This window comes from Anopheles coluzzii, chromosome 3, assembly GCF_943734685.1.
Source record: "Anopheles coluzzii chromosome 3, AcolN3, whole genome shotgun sequence".
NCBI lineage: Eukaryota > Metazoa > Arthropoda > Insecta > Diptera > Culicidae > Anopheles > Anopheles coluzzii.
Window position 1 is genome coordinate 51,577,978 of NC_064671.1, and position 10,843 is coordinate 51,588,820.

Sequence of the window (10,843 nt, forward strand, 5' to 3'; positions counted from 1 at the left end):
TATGCTATGGCCTTTCCATTCTGCATTAAAACACTCCCTAATCCATCTTTAGAACTGTCTGTTTGAACTATTATAGGCTTGTCAATATCAAACATTGCTAGCACAGGTTGATTGGTAATCGTCTCTAATATATCGTCAACCTCACGTTCGTGTTGCTCGGTCCAAGACCATTCAACATCATTGCGAGGCAGTTGTCGCAGTAAGGCGGTTCGTTTGGATGGATTTGGGATAAATTTACCTAGATATTTTAGCAATCCCAGAAGACGAAGCACCTCTGACTTATTTTTTGGTCTGGGCATATCAACAATTGCATTTATGTAAGATTGATCTGGTCTTATTTTACCATCAGATAATATGTGACCCATGAACTTGATCTCATCAGTGCTGTATTGGGTTTTGCTAGAGTTAAATTTTATGTTATTTTGTCAAGCTCTTTCAAGAACAATTGATAGAGTTTTGTCATGTTCCTCAAAATCCTTTCCAGTAATGGCCAGATCATCAAAATATACTTCAACTCCAGGAATATCCCCAAATATTTTTACCATTCTTTGTTGGAACATTTCTGGTGCACTACTTATTCCAAACGGGACACGATTCCAACGGAATCTACCATACGGTGTCATAAACGTGGTTAGATCCGAACTTTTTCTATCTAGCTTCAACTGCCAAAACCCATTTTTAAGATCTAATACTGTAAATATTTTTTTTCCTGTCATACGACTTAGAAGATCTTCTGACTTTGGGATAAGAAAATGTTCCCTTTTGATACATTCATTCAATGGTTTCGGATCTAGACAAATACGTAAAGCACCATTAGGTTTTTCGACAATTTGCATATTGTTTACCCAATCTGTAGGGTATTCAACCGAACTAACAATCCCTAAAGATTCCATATTTTTAAGCTCATCTTTTAAACGAGAGTGCAGGTTAATTGGTATGCGCTTTTTGTAGTGCAAGGAGGGAGTGGAGTTTTCTTTAAGCGCTATAGTGCATTCCCCTGGAAGGTTTCCCAGGCCTTCAAAAAGATCTGCATTTGAATCAATGAACGTTTTTCTGTCTGATGGATAAGACTGAGATGATTCTATACTATTCAAGCGTTTCAGCAATCCAAATGCTATACATGTTTGTAATCCCAATATTGGTTGAAGATTGTCATCTACAACAAAGAAATTAGCTGATAATGCGTTTTTGGTTTCTTCGTCAACACAAGTAAGACGAATCTGACCGTGTATTTGTATACGATTATTATTATAATCCACAACATTAAATGTACGCTCTTTCGACAACGGTAAGTTCATACGGGTAACCACGCTAACAGGAATGCAATTGACATCTGCACCGGTATCAAGCTTAAATTCCACTGGCCAGTCCTGAATTAGGTATCGTTTAGTCCATTTGTAATTGGAACCCACTGTTGCTACGTTACAGTTTACTCTACCATAATAATTATTTTGAAATTCATAAGAATCCCTATTTTCCATACCCTCACAATAAACATCTCTAACAATGTTACCTGAATCAGCCCACGCGATCATGTTTACATCTTTGTCGTTCCTTTGCTTCACTTCATGCGTTGTTCGTACCGGTTCTCGTGAGATGTCACTATTGCTGTTGATCTTCGGAGCTTTGCAGAATTTCATGAAATGTCCCCGCTTTCCGCAATTGTTACAGGTCACATTCTTTGCAGGACAATAACGACGATGACTCCCGTTAAAAGGTTGTCCACAGTTATAGCAGCTTGCCTTATGAAGTTCACTACGCTGAATTGTGTCTATTTTCCAATTTCCAACATCTTTTTCTACACTATTGAGGTGATGTACATCGTTGGTCTGAATTAGCTGCTTGTATTTTGATGCAGCCTCATACGTTTTACACATTTCTACGACGTTTTTAAGCGGCTCGTCTTTTGCATTCAACAATTTTAGCTGCAACGTTTTATTCTGGATACCGACTATAATACGATCACGAAGCATTCGGTCAGCATAGGATGCGTGACAATTTGCACACTCAAATTCGCAAAATGCCATTTGTTTTCGTAGTGCCGTTTCAAACTCTGCAAAGGGTTGATTTTCTTTCTGCTCTATGAGGTTGAATTTGAACGCTTCGATGGCCAAATTTTTTCTTGGAAGACAGTAAGAATCAAAAGCAGTAATGACGTCATCCAATGTTCTGCCTATTTCTTCTTTTTTAGCAGCATCTCCCTTATCATCTTTTTTTGTATTGTTTTCGACAATTTCACCGAACATTGCCTTCATGTCTCCGTTGCTGGGAAATAATGTGTTGTATATTTCAACTCCATGATCACCAACTAGCCATAAAAAGATCGCGATCTTGTTCCGCTCGTCCTCGTTGATTTTGTTATTCGCAACCATAAAGATGTGAAACTGCTGCTTCCATTTTGGCCATTCTTTTGCCAAATCTGAGCAATCCAGCGCTCTTGGTAAGCGGTCTGCTGAATTTGCCGCCATCTTGCTGCTTCTTTTCTTCTCTTGATACACGCAATATGCGACTTTAATATGCGTTTGTTCTGCTGGCAAACGACAATAAATCCACGATTTACCGGATATTGGACGATACTTTCCCGTTTGCTTTTAGGTTCCGAGAGTTCTTACACTTCTGACACCATGTAATAAGTTTTATTATGTACGCTTTATTACGTATACGTCTGTTGCTCTCTAGTCCCCAAGCACGTCTACTGGATCATTCCCCAAGCAGCCAGAACTGTCATATGCCAGTGTTGCCAGCAACCTTGCTTATTACAGTCACCAGCGCTTACGGATTATTGCGTACACCTGTATTCCATCCCTCTCTTGTTTTCGTAAAGGACCGATCGGCAACGACTGCTTACGGATGGCACACATGAGAGGTCAATCATCTCGTTGAGTCTTGTTATCAGATCGATCTACGGCTGTCGTCGTCAACTTTGGTTCATGTAACGCTTCGGTGATCGGATGGAAGAACCCCGACGATCTTTTGTTTACCTTCGCAGCTGAAAATGACTGATTGATTAAAAATGATTTTTGTTTCAGCCGTACATACCACCACACTACTTTGCTTCTTGCACGAAACAGTCCGACGTTAACTCGCGGCCCGATCCGTTTAGTGCCGAAACTCATCATGACAAAGATCGGATCCCTGTTCGCCAACACCGAACACTTCATTGAGAGATACATTTATCCCTCTCATTCCATCGCAAGGTTGCGACCAAGCCACCGCACGCGCGCGCCTTGTTTCCTTCAAGCTGCGTCGCAACTAAAAACCCCTCACACTTGGGCTTACATTCCTTCATCAACGGATCAACGATACACGTATCGGTCGCGAGTGAGACTCCCGCACTGTTTCCATCAGGCATTGTTAATGATAACCGCTCTGAAACTGCTTCGGAGTTGCATTCTTCTATTTTAGATACTGCATGTTGTTGCTCAGTTTCTCTATTCTGGACCGCAATCAATATTCGTCTTTCAAGGAAAGCCTTTACAGTGCTGATTTCTTCATTCAACCCATCAGGATGCAGCCGTAAATGGTGATATGACCCGATAAGGTTTTCATCTGGATTAGTGTTCGTGTGCAGTGTTGTTTGTGAGGTAGTGTTAGTAACCGTTCCAGCTAAGTTTGTTGTGTTTGTCGTGCGTGTATGCCTTGTCGCAAGAGTTTTGCTCGTTTGCCATCGAGAGCGTTCGCCATCGAAATGCGTCAATCTTGCGCCATTATTGTGTTGTAGGTCATTACCCTTGGAACTTGAAACCAAATGCTTGGTTGGAACTTGGCATTGTGGTGTGCCAATAATAATTGTGCCGCTGTGCCTCTGCGATTCTTGCGTTGTGAAATGTTCGTCTCCCGGTGACTTAATATTCGATGCTCCCGAATCAGTTGTTGCCCAGCACCGCTTTTCGTCACTCCCGGACTCATTCGTATCGCATAATTCGCGAAGCTCGCGCTCAAGTTCCAATATGCGTTGATGCCGTTGCTCTCTTTTGATCTCGAGAAACCTGCGTTCGATCTTGGCTTTTACAAGTCGCAGCGCTTCTGCATACGTTTTCTGGAACACTGATTCCCGATAGTTTTGAGATGGAAAGTCTTGGCGAAAGGTCTCACATACGTTGCCAATAGCTACTGATGAAATTGGAGATTCAGCCATCGAATCTGCCGCTTGTTGGTCCCGCACCTGCATATGTGGTATCGCGTCACAGCCCGTGACGCACATGCTCGTGCCCGCCTCAAACGGAAATCCTCTATCAGCTTCACGCGTTGTGGTCGAACCGACTGGCCCTCTGGCAAACACTTGAACGCCGTTGCGCTCCGCGGTCTGTCTTCTTATCGGCCTTGATGCTGGCTCTCGTTCCACACGGTGAAAATACTGCACGAAATCCATTTTCTTTTCACTATTGAACCTCGTTATTCTTGTAGCACCTTCTAACTTCACGCGCCTTTCCTATCGTTACCACAGTGAATATTTGTTTCGCGATATAGTGCCGAGTGTAGAAATGTTTCTAAACTAATTTTTTGGAATGTTAGAAACTGCCGTTCTAACTCGGAAAAATTGAATAAAATGAATTTCTTAGGTTGGCACTACAGGTGCACCAAAAAATTAGTTTACTTTTATTCTTGATCAGTCTAGGGTTGGACGTTGCGGTATTTTTTATGTTTAATTTTATTTTAACAAACAACTTAAAAACTAAGCGGATTGCGCGCGCGTCCGATCGCTGCCGTTGCCGTTCGTGGAAGAAAGTTCCCGCTGTTCGGGCGATCACCTTTCTGCTGTTGCCCTCTCACGCACACCAACCAACGCGTTGATGGCCGCCAAATTATGGCACTCTAATTATAGCATTATGGTTCAATTCGCTAGTTATAATATTCGTTAATTATAGCATTGCAGCTGCCTCAGCTCCTAACTCTTGTGTATAAACATCCTCCCCCCCCTTGATATGGCATATCAACAAATCGATTGCTACCGGAAAGCACAACACAACAAACTCCCGTCAGAACGGTGCAACCAAAAATACAGACTGCTGCACGTGCATTCAGCGCTATCAACCTATTCTCCTATCAATTTCTCTTTGTTCAAATCAACCTCCTCTGAAGCTGCGTCGTCTATTGACGATGGTATCGGTAACAGGCATATTTTTGTTATGGGACGTTTGTATATACCCTTACTGGTGCGCACAGATACTACTCTCGTTATTCCGTCCCTTCCAGCATGCGTCTCAACAATACGTGCCAAAGGCCATCGGGTTGCGGGTAACAGCTCATCGATGAGAATGACCATCCTGCCGATAGTGAACTGAGGATTCCGTTCATGTCCCACCGTGTCCTTTTGCAGCTCTTGCAAATATTCGCCTTTCCAGTGGACCCAGAAACGCTGCACGTAGGCTTGTAGCTTCCAATAGTGCTCCAACCGGTTTAAGGGAACGTCACACAAGTTAGGTTCGGGAAGTGCTTGCATGGAGGTACCGATCAGAAAGTGGCCCGGAGTTAGCGCCGCCAGTTCATCAGGATTTTCTGAAAGAGGAAGCAACGGTCGCGAATTCATGACCGCTTCGATTTGCGTTAGTACCGTATAAAAATCTTCAAAAGACAAACGAGATGCACCGAGGATACGACACAGATGTCTTTTTGCTACCTTCACCGCAGATTCCCACAGTCCGCCGAAATGAGGAGCCCTTGGGGGATTAAAGTGCCATGATATCCCTTGGGACGTGCAGAACTCATTCACTTGCTGTTCTTCTTCCTTTCTAGCGATGAGCGATGCCAATTCTGTTATTTCGTTACTAGCTCCTTCGAAGTTTTTTCCGTTATCCGAGTGAATGTGACACGGCTTACCACGGCGAGCAATGAATCTTCGTAGCGCTGCTAAAAAGGCTGATGTAGACAAGTCACATACCAGCTCGAGATGTACCGCCTTTGTAGCGAAACACACAAAAAGGCAGAGATAAGCCTTGCAGGCGGCCGCTCTTCTGTGTACCGGTTTTAAATAAAATGGGCTGGCGTAGTCGATTCCCACGTTGCTGAAAGGTCGGCTAGGTGTCACTCTGGATGCGGGTAGCTGTCCAATTCGCTGGCATGCGATAAAAGGATCCGACCGAAAACACCGGAAACATTCCCGCGTTATGCTTCTAACTAATCGTCGAGCATCCAAAGGCCAAAACTCCTCTCTTATGTTGCTGATGAGATTTCGCCCTCCAGCGTGAAGTAGTTTCCAGTGATAGTGAACCACTATGTTGCGTGTAAACGGATGCCCCTTTGGAAGGAGAGCAGGATCCTTTGACTGGAACGGCAAATCAGCTAAGTTTAACCTTCCTCCGACTCTAAGCACACCTTGGTTGTCCAAAAACGGGTTGAGATTTCTAATCGATGAGTTTTTCTTTATAGGTTGGCCGTTCCGAAGGGCTGAAATTTCGTTTCGGAAGGCATCGTCTTGAGCAGTCTTGACCAGAAATGCCTTTGCCTCCTCATTCTGCTCTGGTGTCAGTACGATGGATACCGGGTCACAAGAAGGCTTCGTTCTCGCCTTAAGCCTTAGATTTTTTATAAATCGCTTGCAGTATGCAATAATGTGCAGTAATTGGGAGTATGATGACCACCTTTTGAACCAAGGGTTAACTGCAGGCGATGCGCTGGCAACAGCAACTAGCAAACGCGTTTCCTTTTCGATGCCGGTCGGTAGTAGAGGTTCAGATGTAGGCCATTCAGTAGAGGGTAGCGCCAGCCAAGCTGGCCCAGAGAGCCAAATGGTGCTTTTTATAAAATCGGGTGCCGTCATGCCTCGCGAAACGAGATCATCCGGGTTCTGCTGTCCAGGTACATGCCTCCACGTGTGGCCCTTCGTACATTGTTGAATGTTTGCTACTCTATTTGCCACGTATGTTTTCCAGGTATTTGGAGCCGCTTTGATCCAATGTAGCGTAATACTGGAATCGGACCAGAAATGTACCGACTGCACAGTAAGCTGAATGGCTTTGGCAATGTGCTCGTAAAGATGAGCCCCTAATACGGCACCGCAGAGTTCTAATCGAGGCAGGCTTATACGCTTCAATGGAGCTACTCTAGATTTCGACGCAAGCAAAGATATTTTAATATTCCCCTCGGCATCCTCGCACCTTGCATAAACGCATGAGCCATATGCCGCCTCTGAAGCATCAGTAAATATGTGCAGCTGCACATTCGATCGTAAGGCGAAACAGTATCGTTCGATTCTATAGCAAGCCAAAATCTCCAACTTCTCATAAAAATCTTTCCATTTCAGCCCAAATGACTCTGGTACAGTCTCATCCCAGCCAATCGATAGCGCCCAAAGCTGCTGCATCATTATTTTTGCTCGCACTACGACAGGAGCGATAAGACCCAACGGGTCAAATAATCGAGCTATCTCCGAACAAATGCTCCGTTTAGTAGAGGGTAACTGTAGTGGCTTGATGCTTGATGCAAAGCATAAATTATCGCGCTCAGGTTCCCAGCAGACACCTAGGGCTTTGATAGTTTCGTCGGTATCAAACTGCAGAGATGATTTGGTTCCGATTTGAGAAGCATCGAGCTCTTGCAAAACCTCCAAACGATTTGAGGTCCACTTTCGTAATGGAAAGCCGCCCTTTAGCATCATTCCAGTTAGCTCAGATCGGAGCTGTATAGCTTCCTCAACAGATGATGCTCCGCCAATGAAGTCATCTACGTAGAAATTGCGAATAGCACGACTGGCAAGAGGGTAATTGCTTCCTTCGTCCTGCACTAATTGAAGTAATGTGCGAGTAGCTAGGAAAGATGAAGGAGCCAAACCGTATGTGACAGTATTCAGTTCATACTCTTTTACTGGTGATGTTGATGAGAATCGAAACAATATTCTCACTAATGCGCGATCATCTTCATGCAAAAGGATTTGACGGTACATTTTTTCGATATCTCCGACTAAGGCCACAAAATAGGTGCGAAACCGCAAAATAATGTCCAACAGCTCATCTTGCACAATAGGTCCCACACATAGTGCTTCGTTGAGTGAGTAGCCTGTAGATGTTTTCGCGGAGCCGTCAAAAACTACCCTCACTTTGGTAGTGGAACTGCTCTCCTTTATGACTGGGTGATGAGGCAGATAATATGTTTTCATGGAGCTTGACACAGTTCCATTAACAGGTTGCATGTGTCCGAGATCTATATATTCCTGCATGAAAGCATGATACTCCTTTTTCAATTGCGAATTTCGGGATAGGCGCTTTTCTAATGCGTAAAATCGGCGCAACGCCTGGCCTTTTGACTCGCCCAAGCGTATCGAGAACTCTGGATGTTTAGGCATCTGCACCACGTATCGTCCGTCACTATTTCTTCCAGTCTTCGATCTATATAGCTCTTCGCAATGCTTCTCTTCTATTGAATATGGTTCGCATGCATGTAACTCTTCTGCCTTCCAAAATTGCTCTATTTTTTCTTCCAACGAAACCATTGCTACTCGTGTTGGGTTTGAGTGAGGATTAACGACCTCCTCGCTTGCAGGACCGACTACGAGCCACCCAAACACGCTGTTGATCAGTATTGGTAATTTATCTGCCAGATAAATACGCTCCGCAGTTGGAAAAAAGGTGTAGAAATGCTCTGCTCCGATTATCATATCTATTGATTCGGCCTGATTAAAATGAGGGTCCGCAAGGGATAGTCCAGGCGGAATGTTCCAGCGACTTATATTAATGTGGTGGGAAGGAAGTTTTGCAGCTACTTCATCCATTAGCAGGAAATTTACTCCACAAGAGAATTGGCTGGTGCGAGATCGAATTTCAGCATACACGGACTCCCGCACCCTCGTCGTAGAACAACCAGCACCTTTAACGTCAATGTCCAATCTGGAAGTAGGTAGACCTATTAATTTTGCCAATCTTTTGCTTATTAGGTTAGGTTGTGATGCGCTATCTAATAATGCTCTTGCTGGATGCTGATTTCCAAACGCATCCACAACAATGACAATTGTAGTGAGTAAGAATACCTCTCGTTGGTCCATTGGGGCTGCTCGGTTTTCGTTTTCCAATGCTGCTCTGCTGTTAAATGAAGCGCTGGGTGCTACCGGAGGGCTGGTATGTAGTGTTCGGTCGTGGGATTGCTGCCGGCGTAAAAAATCAAAGGAGTGCAATAAAGAATGATGCTGCTGGTTGCAATGTTTGCACCGATTGGTCGAAGGACAATCTTTCATGCTGTGGTCGACTCTTAAACAATTAATGCAGAGATTCTTCGCTCGCACTATCTGAAGGCGTTCAGATTGCGGAAGTCGCATAAATTGGTTACAGTACCATAATAAATGATCTAGTCGACAGCAAGGACATCGTTTTGTATTATTTGCGGTGTACGAATAGTACGAAAGATGCGAAGAGGGTCTTACGGCAGGCACAGATGTAGAGCTTACATCCGCAGATTTACTCATAGAAACGGAGTCTAATGTCTTCATTCTTCTTTGTAGAAATTCTATTAACGCCTCATATGTTGGCTTTTTCATGCTAGCTGCCTTGTCTTCCCAATGTGTAAGAGTTTCCGCTGGTAGTTTGGAGCACAAAACATATTCTAACATTGAGCTCCATTGGTCGGTTGGCTCTCCTAGCTTTTGAATCATTTTTACATGCCGATTAAATTCGTCTACCAATCTATGCAAGTCAGTTGACGTTTCTTTTCGCAATTGTGGGATGCCGAACATTTGCTTAAAGTGCATCTTTTGCAGAAGATATTCATTTGAAAATCGCTCCTTGAGCTCCTGCCAAGCGATGGAGTAATTTGTTGCACACAACGGGATCGACTCTATCAATCTAGCGGCCTCACCAGTTAATGAAGCTCTCAAATAATGGAATTTTTGTATATCCAAAACACTTGCATTGTTGTGAACTAATGCTTCAAAGGTATCATGAAATGCCATCCAGTGCATTATATCACCGTTAAATTCGGGTAAAGAGATGGCTGGTAATTTAGCGTGGTTTTGGATGGGAGAGTGGCTTGGGGTTTGAACGTGGCTCGAGCCAAGCTCAGAGCTAACGGTTTGAGCTGTTTGATTAGGCATGTGTGATAGCATTGCGCTTTTCATAGCTATAAACCTCTCCTCAAAATTATCCATTAATTCCTCTTCCTCTAGCTTCTCAGCTTCACTGGGCGCTAACAAACACAATTGCGTATGAGCCGTTTCAAATTCCTTTTCCATGCCTTCAATCGTTTGGAGCCGGACAGGCACGAGATGCTTATGTTGTTCAGGCTGGAAGTTTGCTAAGAAAACTTCATTTCTTTTCAGCTTCGTGAATAAGGAATTCAACTTTTGCCTTAGGCTCGCAATTTCGGTCATCTTTATACTTGACCTGTTGAGATGGCGGGACTCGGAAAACCGTTGCAACGACGATGGCGGGGAAACACACACAGATGACGACGGATGGCTGCTCCAACTGCGACTGGCGGGAAACACACACAGGTGACGACGGATGGCTGCTCCAAACTGCGACTGGCGGGAAACACACGCAGGTGACGACGGATGGCTGCGCCAAAATGCGACTGGCGCGAAACACACGATTACGAAGACGGATATCACACGCGCGAAAGTAATAGGTTGCGACACGGACGATAAGCTGACGTTTTCTCACACTAATGCTCAACGGGTTGAACAGTAACTTAAACTTAGTGTTCTTTGTAACACGACGTTACACGATTCAAAGACGAACGAAATTATAATAGACACAAGACGCCTCACAGTTTTGTTTTAACGCGACCGCGGTGAATCGCCGATTTGTATAAAAAAAAACGCGATGGCTGCGGTAGGACGCTTCTTATAGCTTTTACTCGGCAAGACGCCGATGAAGGCGGCAGTGAGCCTGTCCTTTTGGCAACGGACTGAATAAGA

General features: G+C 44.2%; 2 protein-coding genes across 3 annotated transcripts; both read right to left on the minus strand.

Moving 5' to 3' along the window:
* Positions 1–726: 726 nt before the first annotated feature.
* LOC120959097 (uncharacterized) lies at positions 727–4,443 on the minus strand. Of its 2 annotated transcripts, none has more exons than XM_040382268.2 (2): positions 1,514–4,443; positions 727–1,434 (listed from the first exon to the last, which is right to left on the minus strand). In XM_040382268.2, exons 1-2 carry the CDS (start codon positions 2,466–2,468, stop codon positions 1,430–1,432), a joined length of 960 nt encoding a protein of 319 aa, XP_040238202.2. In that variant the 5' UTR covers positions 2,469–4,443; the 3' UTR covers positions 727–1,429. Both variants share the same exon structure in this region; 1 of them encodes a protein (XP_040238202.2).
* A 1,008-nt stretch (positions 4,444–5,451) lies between these two features.
* Positions 5,452–10,294, minus strand: LOC120952864 (uncharacterized). The gene is made up of 2 exons (XM_040372415.2): positions 5,621–10,294; positions 5,452–5,535 (listed from the first exon to the last, which is right to left on the minus strand). Exons 1-2 carry the CDS (start codon positions 10,292–10,294, stop codon positions 5,527–5,529), a joined length of 4,683 nt encoding a protein of 1,560 aa, XP_040228349.2. The 3' UTR covers positions 5,452–5,526.
* Between the last annotated feature and the right edge of the window lie 549 nt (positions 10,295–10,843).

Excerpts from the sequence above, each read along its gene's own strand:
- LOC120959097 (XM_040382268.2), bottom strand. The coding sequence starts at position 2,468 with ATGGCGGCAAATTCAGCAGACCGCTTACCAAGAGCGCTGGATTGCTCA.
- LOC120952864 (XM_040372415.2), bottom strand. The coding sequence starts at position 10,294 with ATGACCGAAATTGCGAGCCTAAGGCAAAAGTTGAATTCCTTATTCACG.